The sequence below is a fragment of the Rhinichthys klamathensis genome, unplaced genomic scaffold (assembly GCF_029890125.1).
Source record: "Rhinichthys klamathensis goyatoka isolate OS25496 unplaced genomic scaffold, OSU_Roscu_1.1 h1tg000121l_1, whole genome shotgun sequence".
Lineage (NCBI taxonomy): Eukaryota > Metazoa > Chordata > Actinopteri > Cypriniformes > Leuciscidae > Rhinichthys > Rhinichthys klamathensis.
Window position 1 is genome coordinate 7,307,555 of NW_026606658.1, and position 11,304 is coordinate 7,318,858.

At 41.8% G+C, this 11,304-nt stretch overlaps 1 protein-coding gene across 2 annotated transcripts in view; it reads right to left on the bottom strand.

Moving 5' to 3' along the window:
- The window catches only part of nrg3b (neuregulin 3b), a 174,504-nt gene extending 168,914 nt beyond the window's left edge, over positions 1 to 5,590 (bottom strand). For both annotated transcript variants that reach the window (XM_056255773.1, XM_056255772.1), the window contains exon 1: positions 3,707 to 5,590. In XM_056255773.1, coding sequence (XP_056111748.1) covers positions 3,707 to 4,559 — 853 coding nt within the window. In that variant the 5' untranslated portion in view covers positions 4,560 to 5,590. The remainder of the gene's footprint in view (positions 1 to 3,706) is intronic.
- Positions 5,591 to 11,304: the final 5,714 nt, after the last annotated feature.

Sequence of the window (11,304 nt, forward strand, 5' to 3'; positions counted from 1 at the left end):
AGACAAACATAACACATACAGGAAACTCAGGCATGAAGACAAGGAGGGAGAGGGAAAAGGAAATAAGGAGGAAAAGGAGGGGGAGAGTATAAAAGATAATATTAGAGTTGGAAATGTAAAGGCGGAGAACTATGTGCATCAGGGTGAAAGAAATGGAGTCGGAAGGCAGGGAAGAAGATGAGCGGCTCAGGTTTCAGTGCTGCAGCTAATGGACGGCTGCATGCCATCCTTCAGAACAATGGAATAATGATACAGATATGAATGAGAGATGCACTCTCATTGGGCCGATTTTTAAAACGATGTTAGTGTATCGCTTATTCAATTGGGCTCCTATGGAATATACAACATACTCTCTCTCCCGGTGCATTACCATACAAGTCCCACCAAAACACGAGATCATTTTGCAGTCGTAAAGATGAATGCGTTCGCACATGGCCGCTACCAGTGCATTTCATCATGTTCGTTCTCAGACGATAATCAGAGAGAAAGTCCAAGCAAGGGCGGAACAGGCTTGTATTATATTATACAGTGATGCATTACCCGACACAATATTGCACATTCAAAATCCAACTTACAGTCCACTACTCTTTTTCTAGTTGCCAATTCTATTCATAAAACAGCTTGGCCCAACAATAACACCTCCCTTACTTGATGCAGATGTATTCCAAGACCCAAATCTGTTCTCCAACCATCTCATATTTCACAATATAAAGAAATTGCACATGCTTTCAGAACGATGTACACAATTCAATATGTCATATAGACCCAGGCTTTCTGTCCACTGTTGCTTTTAATGATTTAGCCCATTTAATAAAAAGCTTTTCACCTCACCACATTAGTGCCTTGGAGTATTTAGTCATCATTACATACCAAAAAATTTTTTTTTTAAATTGCATCCCTGAGTAATGGAAGCTGATAATTCATCTGTCATCAAGGGAATAAGTTACAGTCAAGTTTATTCATATTCAAATTTTTTATCAAATAAATGCAGCCTTGGTGAGCATAAGATCATTTTTCCTATACCCAAACTAATATACATTTAGTTGTTGTAGTTGAAATTTTTATATTAGCATTTTTGGGTCAGGACCCACCATTTGAGAAACACTGCTTTATGGGTATACCCAAAACCATAAAAACTTTCTCACAGGTCCTGTGAATTTTAGCAATGACCCTGGCACAGACAATGTAAACGTATTAATAAAAGAAAAAGACAGCCATGTGGTCTGTAAGAACCATGGCCGAAAGCATGATTCTTGTCCTTCTCTGGCCCCAGACTAGTCAGGGCCCTCTTTTGCCCCTCACCCCTTCCTTATCTGTATTCGCCCCAGGGCACTTTCAGCTCAAGAGAAAATTCACTGCACTGTGAAAGAGAGAATGTCTGGTATTAAATTATACATAAGCTTCTCTTTATACAAGCAGTTTGACATGTTCTCACTGTTGACTAGGGTGTCGGATTTAGTTCCAGTACAAATAACTATAGAAAAAAAAATATATACATACATATACATATATATGGAAGTTTAACATCTGAATAGAGGAATGTGAATTTTCACTGGTATCTAAAATGTTGGTGTCATAACTGCCTGTTTGTTTATTTTTTGTCATGGCTGGTAAAAAATATTTTTCCCATGTGGCTGGCAAAAAATATATATTTTAGGCCCTGTACGTATACACTGCATATGAAAATGTCACCCAGGGGCATATAGATGCAGATCTTGATTTGTTTTCCTTATAACATACATAAACAAGGGTCACTGCTTAGATTTGAAAATGCTATAAAACTCTCCACGATCTCCAAGATATGATTATGGAGGCAGAAGCGGGAGCAGTAATGTGAAATGTCCTTTAAGTTACCTCTGTAATTGTCTATTCATTGTAAGGGGCTGTTTAAGGTCCCAAGACTGGATGATACTCAAACTCCAGGCTGGCTAATTGGTGCTGACATAAAAAAAATTGATGGCCTGTTTTTAACACCTTGCTTTATAAATAAACAACATCACAGATTTAATTACAGAAGTACATCAAATTAGCATGCAGACTAATGCTAATCCCCCATTCCCTAATAAAACAGAATATTTTTCAGTCATTTAACACAAGCCTGTATTTTATGTGGATAGCACATTCTTTCAGTATTCATGAATGAATTGAGCAGTGTTTGAGAATAACTAAGTCAAACTCATATCGGCTTCTTTCAAATTAGCGTAGCTTTTCCAGTAACAAGCTATTTTTTACTAATGAGTACCGTGTAGTGTGACTAAACAAAACAATCAAACATGCTCCCGCCTGATATGCATCTCTCATATGTAGCGTTCCACAGTCAGGTTAATTTTAGTAAAATAATTTGTTCAGTGTTCATGTGAATGAACAGACTGAAGAAAAAAAAAACTCAATAGTTTGAATCCCTACACTGCATTTTAGATTTCCATTTATTGCAGAATATTTAAAGGGATACTCCACCGGTTTTTCATATTAAACTATGTTATTCCCTTAACTAAGACGAGTTGATACATACCTCTCTCGTCTCAGTGCGTGCACTATATCGCTCTGTATTGCCGCAAAACTATGTTAGCACTTAGCTTAGCCCAGTGCATTAAATATGGGCTAAAAAGAGAAGCGACCAAACACTTCCTCGTTTTCCCTATTTAAACACAGTTACTCGAGTAGTGTAACTCGACCTAGGCTGGTGACACAAAATAAAACGTTGTGTTTTTCTAAGCGTTCAAAATTGATGACTATATTGTATGGCGGAATACCATACAAGGTATGAACCGAACCGTGACTTCTGTGTACCGTTCCACCCCTACTAGAGATTGAATGAATAAGGAGTAGCGTATAGCCTAACAGCTATAATTTCAAAACAGCAACCCTAACCCTGTTACTGACAGTATTATCATACAGATGTAAAAGGACATACATGGAGTCATACAGACACAGATTACAATGTAAATACTATTTCCCATGTGCAGCGGTCTCATATCTCTCTTCTTCAGTTCTCTCTAGTGTGTGTGTGTGCATGCGTGCACTCTCAATGCGTGAGTGTCTTAGTGTGTATCCAGTGCCTCAAGTCTACCTACCAAACCTACTGCAGTACTCATATCTTTACTTATCTAAATGGAATCTCCACCCTAAGACCTGATCTCCACTGACAGGACGAGAGCAGCCAGCACCCTCTCCAGCTCTACACTTCCTTTTTGCCTTCTATCTGTCTCTCCTCGTCTCACCTTGAGCATCTGCTTTAGATCAGGCAAATCTCTCTCTAACAATAGACCTGCTTTAAATGGGTGAACATGCTTATGCTATTGGTAAAAAAAATTGTAAGCTCCAACACAGAGTCATTATTCTTGATATGAAACAAACAGAGCAAGTGGGCAGACCTTAGTCCACCTGATATAGAGAGGATAAAGACAGATGAAAAACAGGGCTCTCTCATTAACATGCAGAACTAATGAACTCAGCAGCAAGCACAAACACTATTAGACTGCTTGACTGCCTCTTTTGTAATGCCGAGAAGAGAGCTGGAATATGTATATTGATGCACATGAAGTTGGGAAGGGATTTTATTAGAGGAAAGCAAAATAATGAGACCTGAAAAAAAGGTGTTTCATAAAATCATGTTATCACAGACAGTGGGGCAAGCTCACGCACACTAGCATATCTACACATCCATGCATGCACACAATCTAAATGTTTAGAAGATTGCACTTACGCGTCCTAAAGCGATGGTGTGGGCGAGTAGGCTTGGTAGAAGGGCCCTTGGAGGAGCGTCCATGGTTCCAGCGTTGACCGGGCTTGGAGGGGGCCGCAAGGGTGGAGGTTGGTTGGGCCGCTTGGGTGGAGATTGTGCTCGTCGTAATCGTAGTGGTTGTCGTGCTCGTGGTGGTTGTACTCGGTGGCCCAGCCCTTGAAGAAGGCGATGCGTTTTTGCTCCCATCCTCCCCGTTGGGTTTTCGGATCGTGGTGCTGCGCGGGGTGACATCCTTTGCTCCCGGTTGGACAGGATTGGTGGCCCGGGTGGCGGTGGTGGTGTTGGTCACTCGTGTTCCTACTCGGTTATGCAGGTGTGGAGCTCTGTTTCCTGACCCTCCCCCTAACGCCCCACCTCCACTGCTGCTACTGCTACTGGCCGTGTGGTTTGAGGACTGCCCAATTCGAGTCCTTTGAACTGTACCTGTACCCTCAGCTGCTCGGGTCGCTGAACCCGGAGCCACTGAGGGTGTAGTTGAAGTGGTAGACGTGGAGCCATCAGAGCCCTTCGGCAGGGCACTGGGTTTAGATAGGAAAATGGGGTCCTGTCCGATACGATTTGCGTCCACCAGGTCAGTCGGGACATAATCCTGCACTGAGCCTACCACAATCCATTTTAGAAGCATCAGGCTAAGGCCCAGGCCCACAAAGCCCATCAGCAGGGGCACAACACAAAGCCAGGTCTGCTGGCGGGGCCACACGGCACAGGGGCCACAGCGGAGGGGCCCTGGGGCCCGGGGAGAGGCTTGTTCACCCCCGGGCTCTTCCAGGGTCATGGTCTCCATGGTGGCCCCTAGTGCTGTTCTCTCACTCATGCTTCTGGGGTTCAGGGCCCAGCCAGGAAGTAGTGCAAGCAGCGGAGGGGGCTAGGGAGGGAGCCAAAACTGGGCATCTCATTAATATTCATTTAACACTCTTCCACAGCTACAGATACATGCAATACTGACTACTCACATGAATGGAACAGCAAACATCAGCCTATATACATATACATGAACAGATAAATATATAAATTCTATACAACACAGTAAACAAACCTTAAAACGCAAAGACACCAATAGTCACGTACACACGCACACATACACACACTCAATAAGGAACCGAACAGGACTGGGTTTGGGAGAAGAGTGGGTTTTGGGAACAAGCCTCTGTTTAGTTCAGCTTCCCGTAGAACCGAAGGTAATTCCCAAGATGCTCCATATATAGCGACGAAAAAATAGAACAAAATTAAGTTTTGCGAATCCGTCGGTGTTCTGCCCGTAGTCAAATTTTCCTTGTAAATCCGTGAGTGTTTGAGCGAGGGCAGCTCCCTGCTGCAGATCTTTTCTCACAGCTGCATTAACGCATCGGTCGTCGCGCCTGGCGCAGCCCTGCCTCTGTATGTGTGTGTGAGTGTCTGTGTGTGTGGAGAAGTCAGGTAGCGGCAGAAGCACAGCTCCACTCAAGGGACAGCTCTGTGTCTCTCTCTCCCCCGACACGGCACTTCGTCTCTGGCTACGCAGCTTGTGTCTTCTCTCTAGTCTCTACAGCGGTGCATCAGTGGACACAGGCAGCCGGTAATCCACCCCAGAGGAGAGAACAGCGCAGCGCGGGAGAATGGAGTACTATGATCAGGCAGAGACGGCTGCTAGGGTTAAATCCATCAGATCCTTTTCCCAATCCCTGCCCTTAGATCTCCTGTTCTGTCAGTGCACATCCGAGCCTTTGCCCTGCATCCGTCATTGCACCAGAATTCAAAGGCAGTCCTGTCTCTGAGCTTGCTACATTCCCACAGTGAAAGACTCAGACCTTGGCAGATACACAGGCACACAGAGTGTGAGAGAAGCAAGCAGAGGGAGAGAGAGAGCGGAAACAAGAGAGAGAGAGAGAGAGAGAGAGAGAGAGAGAGAGAGAGAGAGAGAGAGAGAGAGAGAGAGAGGGAGAGCAAGCGATAGAATGTGCAGCAGAGAGAAAGCAGAAAAGGTGGGAGAATGAGTGGGTGAGCATGAGACTGTGAGAGAGTGAGATAGAGAAGGGAGGGGGGAAAGGAGAGATCCCTGCTCTGAAAACTGATGCGGCTGCTTTTCTTAGAGGCTGCAGTGTGTGTGTCTGCATGTGTGTTTTCTGGTGTGTGTGTGTCTCAGAGGGGGGTGAATGATGCTAGTTATACATTTCTTGAGCAGCCACGCTTTTCCCTTCCTGGCCTTCCTTCTTTGTTGACTGCATATGTCCAGATTGACAAATATGAACTGCTCAATGACTATACTTGAGCTTGTTTGTGACCAAACATGGAAGAGCAAGGAGGTAGAATTTAGGAAGGAAGGAAGGAAGGAAGGAAGGAAGGAAGGAAGGAAGGAAGGAAGGAAGGAAGGAAGGAAGGAAGGAAAGAAAGGGGAAAGGAAGGAGGGAAGGGCTGTGGGAAGGAAAGAGAGAAGGAAGGAGCAAGGGGAAGAAAAGAGGGGAGAAAGTGAGGAAAGGGAAAGAAAAGAAAAAAGTAAGGAGAACAGACCAAGGGAAGAAAATAGCAAAGGGAAGAAAGAAAGAAAGAAAGAAAGAAAGAAAGAAAGAAAGAAAGAAAGAAAGAAAGAAAGAAAGAAAGAAAGAAAGAAAGAAAGAAAGAAAGAAAGAAAGAAAGAAAGAAAGAAAGAAAGAAAGAAAGAAAGAAAGAATTGCTATGGTATTAAATCCTGCAGTAGTTGAAGAGAAAGAGCAGCACATGTAAAGTAGTTCAAATCCCCCACAGACGCCCGTCTCACAGACACACCCCTGAGTGCCTGAGGGACTGCATAAGGAGAGGCTTCTGGAAGACAGATAGGGACATACAGAGTAGCCTAGTCTGTCAGAGTATGAAGACTTGATTTTAAAGTCTCAAACCAGGACACTCAGGGGGTAAAGACTGATGTTTTTGTGGGAGGAGGCTACCTAGCCTGAAACAATGATAGGAATAACATTATTCCACATCCAGTCACTTTCAATCTATTTCCACTCTGCAGCAAAGTTTACCAAATAGGACAACATACCAAAAGGACAAGCTCCGCTCCTGGTCCCTCCCTCTACTTTTATTTAGTTTCCTCGATGATGATTGTAATGATGTGCAAGAATTCAAAGAGTAGGAGTTAGAACATTTTGGGATTCCAGTAAGGATCCAGCGCATTGTAGGCAGTGGCTAAAGGCTCCATAGAATCATAAATATGGAGAGAACAACGCAATGGAAAATCTGAAACACTTCTGTGTTTTTAGTCTAATTTAAAACGGGATGAATATGAATACAGTGTTTTAGGCTAAACGCAGGAGTAAGAAACAACCATTCTGTCAGTTCCGCCCAACCTCCTGAAGCAAAGCGCTGTTGCGTACAGGTTTACTGTTTCTATAGTGTTCAATTTTTACCATAATGCTGTTTAGACCAAGTATTTTGACAAATAATTGTTTTGTTTATAACCCTCTGTCGATCTGACTGTCCGTGGGCGAGGATACAGATATTTAATATTTTTATTTTAAACAAGACATGGATACACAATGATTTTTAGCAATGTAATATAACTGCACAAATAGCATTTACAGTCAGCCTATCTCATACCTTTAAACACAGCAGTAAGCTATCATATGGATGGAAATATATGCATATGGAAATGATATGCAGATGAGGATATGCATAGAAAAAACAAGGCGATGTAAGCTATGTTATTTTGGCGAAAAGACGGTGGGGATGCATGTATACACAATCTACCGCTGATAGGATTTCAAAAGGGAATTTTGCCCAGGTTTTTGTCCATGTTTTTCTACATTTTGTGCATATGCACACTTTAAGGATGAAATCTACTCAAATTTAAACATGAGGCCCCAAGGTATTTCTGTTTTTCTTTAAGCACCATCAACTGTCAGAGAATACAACTACATTTTCATTCAGTCTGTCTGCCATTTTTAACAGGCCTTAAAGGTGCCCTAGATTTTTTTTTTTTTTTTTTTTTATATAATGTTTCCTGGGTTACCCTTATAATGTTAGTATGTTTTGTAGATAAAAAATAATCATAATTTAGAAATAAATGGCATTTTTCCTAGCCTGATTTTAGCCTCTGATTTGAACACTCTGTTTGAAGGGGCGTGTCTGCTGTGGGATTCAGTGTAACCGCGGCCACTGCTGTGATTGGCTGACATGCTTGCATATGAAATAGCAACGCATTACATGTGAAACTCTCTCCCGAATACTTTTACTACTGCTATTATACGTTTTTACTATAACAGCTATCGAGATTAACGAATCGTGAGATGTTTTTAAAGTATTTAGATCTATTCCCATCACATAAAATGTTGCCGTGATGAGCATTGAGCAGATGACAGTGTGTTGATCGCGAGAATGAAGATCTTATCATTGCAAAGCAGTTTCTGCACTCTCTCTGCTTTCACCAATGCAAACACGATGATGTAAATACAGTAAGAGCTTCGTTGTGCAGTAACGTGCATCATTGATTTCATAACGAGTTTGGCAAGTGTCCAGATAAACTCGCGCTGTGTGGAAAGATTGTTCTTTGATCGCTTTCGGTATATAATTTGTTCACAATTTAAATACGATTATTTTCATCCTACTAAAAGAAACGATGTGAAGCTGATATTTTAGTCACTGGCTTGACTTACTGATGCATAAACAGTATTGAACGATTTTGAGAGAAAGATTACCTGTCTGAACTTGAACAATTACACATCAGAAAGTGTTGCTTGGTAGCTCGATCCGAGGCCAGCTCTGTATTGGCCCAAGTTGAGGAAACAGTCGGTGAAATGTTGGGAAATTTCCAGAGAAAATAAAATTAACCCATTGTTTCTTCAGAGGCTCAGATGAAGGAACTAAAAAATACTTTTGTGTTCATGTGTACATCCACACTGAGCAACTGCCATGCTTCGGCTGCGCAGTTCTGCCTGGCATTGAGGGCTGGCATTATGCAAATATTTGGAGGCGTACATATTAATGATCCCGACTATTGCGTCACAGTCGGTATTGTGTGGAGAACCGACCGTTTTTCAGGGGTGTTTTTCATAAACGTGAATTAAATGAGAACGCGAAAACAGTCCAGTTTGAGATTCACTCTATGTCATGTCCATGCACTGAACTCTTGTTATTTGACTATACCAAGGTAAATTCAATTTTGAATTATAGGTCACCTTTAAATGGTTGTAGAAGTGCAGCATACATCACCAAGTCTGTCATTTTCACTGGAAGCATTTCATAAATTAATTGTCAGCATGAAACTATCACTCCAAAAATGTTATTCCACATCTAATATCAGTGATGGAAATTGAACTTTAACAGTGGAAGTAAAACGTCTCACTTGCATTTTCAAGTGTTGTGCAAAGAAATGGAGCTTCTTTCAGCTTGTAGTTGAAACGGTTTCATTTTGTTTTTCATGTTGTCAAAGCTGCTTAGGGACACTGTAGAGACAGGAAAAAAATTGTAAGGTTATTGTCACGGCAACCAGATATATTATTTGCTTAAATGCATTCTACAATGAAGTATCTACAAATTAACCTGCAATACTGAAGAAACAACCTTCCCTTCTCTACAGTGTCACCCTATTGAGAACCACAAACAACAGAGACAGTTTGCTAGATTGACAATGAAGCTAATTGGCATTAAAGGGTTAGTTCACCCAAAAATGAAAATTCTGTCAGTAATTACTCACCCTCATGTTGTTCCAACCCCGTAAGACTTTCGTTCATCTTCGGAACACAAATTAAGATATTTTTGATTAAATCTGAGAGCTGGATCACTCCTCCATAGGCTACGTAGTGTCTACGCAAAGCTTCTAGGTTGTACATCACACGCATCACACACATGACCAGCGTCGGCCAATAGTGAGCCTGCGTGTAACGTGCAACACAGAAGCTTTGCGCAATATCACTACGTGAACTCACTCGAGGCCCACAGGGAAGGAAATGAATAGTTGAATAAAGTCGTTATTTTTGTTTGTTTTTTGCGCTTGATAAACTTAAAGTGTAAATTGCAGGTTAACCACCACAACCAATTAATGTGTAAATTAAAGTGGTCAATGTGTATATATGTAAAAATTTCTGTCTTAAAATGCGTTAAAATAACATTTATTGGGGTTTTTTCAAAGGTAGCATGTTTTTTACCGTAACTGGGTGATGACGTCATAACAGGGAGCGCGGGCGGTAATGCACTCACTCTGTGTGTGCCAGTTGAGGGAGAATAAAACGATTCGCGGGACTCCCGCAAACTAGAAATATCTATGAATAAAACATAAAAACTAATACATTTTTATTCATCTGTTGCAGAAAAGCAATCAGAACAACTAAAACAAAATAGAAACGGTTTACAGGCAGAGTTTCTATTTCTAACATGTTTGCAGCGTTGAGCGATGTAGCCAATCACAGACATGTGTTGATTTCTTAAACGCAATAATGGCCAATCAGAAGCATTTACGATGGACGCCCCTCACCACTCAAAACGGACTTTTTGTTCAGTGCTGAATTCTGTATGCTGGCAAATCCTCTAATTATAACAAACATAGTGTATATATTATGAAAGATTCATTGATAATAACAGATGTGGGAGATCGCGATGAACTGATGTCAGCTTTTTAGGAATTATTATGGGAGCGCACTTTGCGCGCAGTCATGCCAGACCATGCACGCAGTAGCCCGCTTGCTTTTATGTTATAACAGTGATCAGGAGCATGTATGCTGATGTGTATGGTGGCGACACGTAGGCTAACTTGAAAGTATTTGGAGGTACAGAAAAAAAAAGTCTTTTTGCGGGTGGGAGCGGGACAAAACATAAATGTTGCGGGCGGGAGAAAGTAATATAGAAAGTAGTTGAGAACGTCAGTTATAACGACCCACGTATTAAAAAATAGTCGGGTTTAAACCGGGCTCATAATTACAGTTAATGTGTCGGGCTCGGGTAGGGTCTTGCTTGATTTTTTTGGGCCCGATCTAAGCTCTACCTCGGGTAAGTTATGCTAACACTTACAGGCACGAATCAGCCGTTTGTCCTTGGGGAACTTGTGGAGCCTCTCCCCAGTTTTTGATGTATTCGTACATCCCGCACAAACACAATAGTTAACCATTTTTGCTAGCTAGGTCTCCAATATAACGTAACTCCAGGCCTGGAGCATAGACAGAGTAGCTTGGAGTACCTGTTATGACGTCACGCCCAGCCTAGTGGAAGGGAGGGGGCGTGCTTAAAAGCACTGTAAAACGCACCAACTTTTCATATTATATTCAGCATTTTGGTATCAAAAACACAAAAAAAACAATGGTGGGCGGTTCTTATCTTTATGTTTAGTAAGCACATTGCATTATCTTCGTGAAAATTTTTACCTGCAATTTACACTTTAAGATTGAGCCACTGTAGTCACTCGGACTATTTTAACGATGTCTTTCATAACTTTTGGGCCGGCCAGTTTCGATCCCTTAAGAAGCCTATGGAGGAGTGATCCAGCTCTCAGATTTAATCAAAAATATCTTATTTTGTGTTCCGAAGATGAACGAAAGTCTTACGGGGTTGGAACAACATGAAGGTGAGTAAAGGACAGAATTTTTGGGTGAACTAACCCTTTAAAGGTGCTC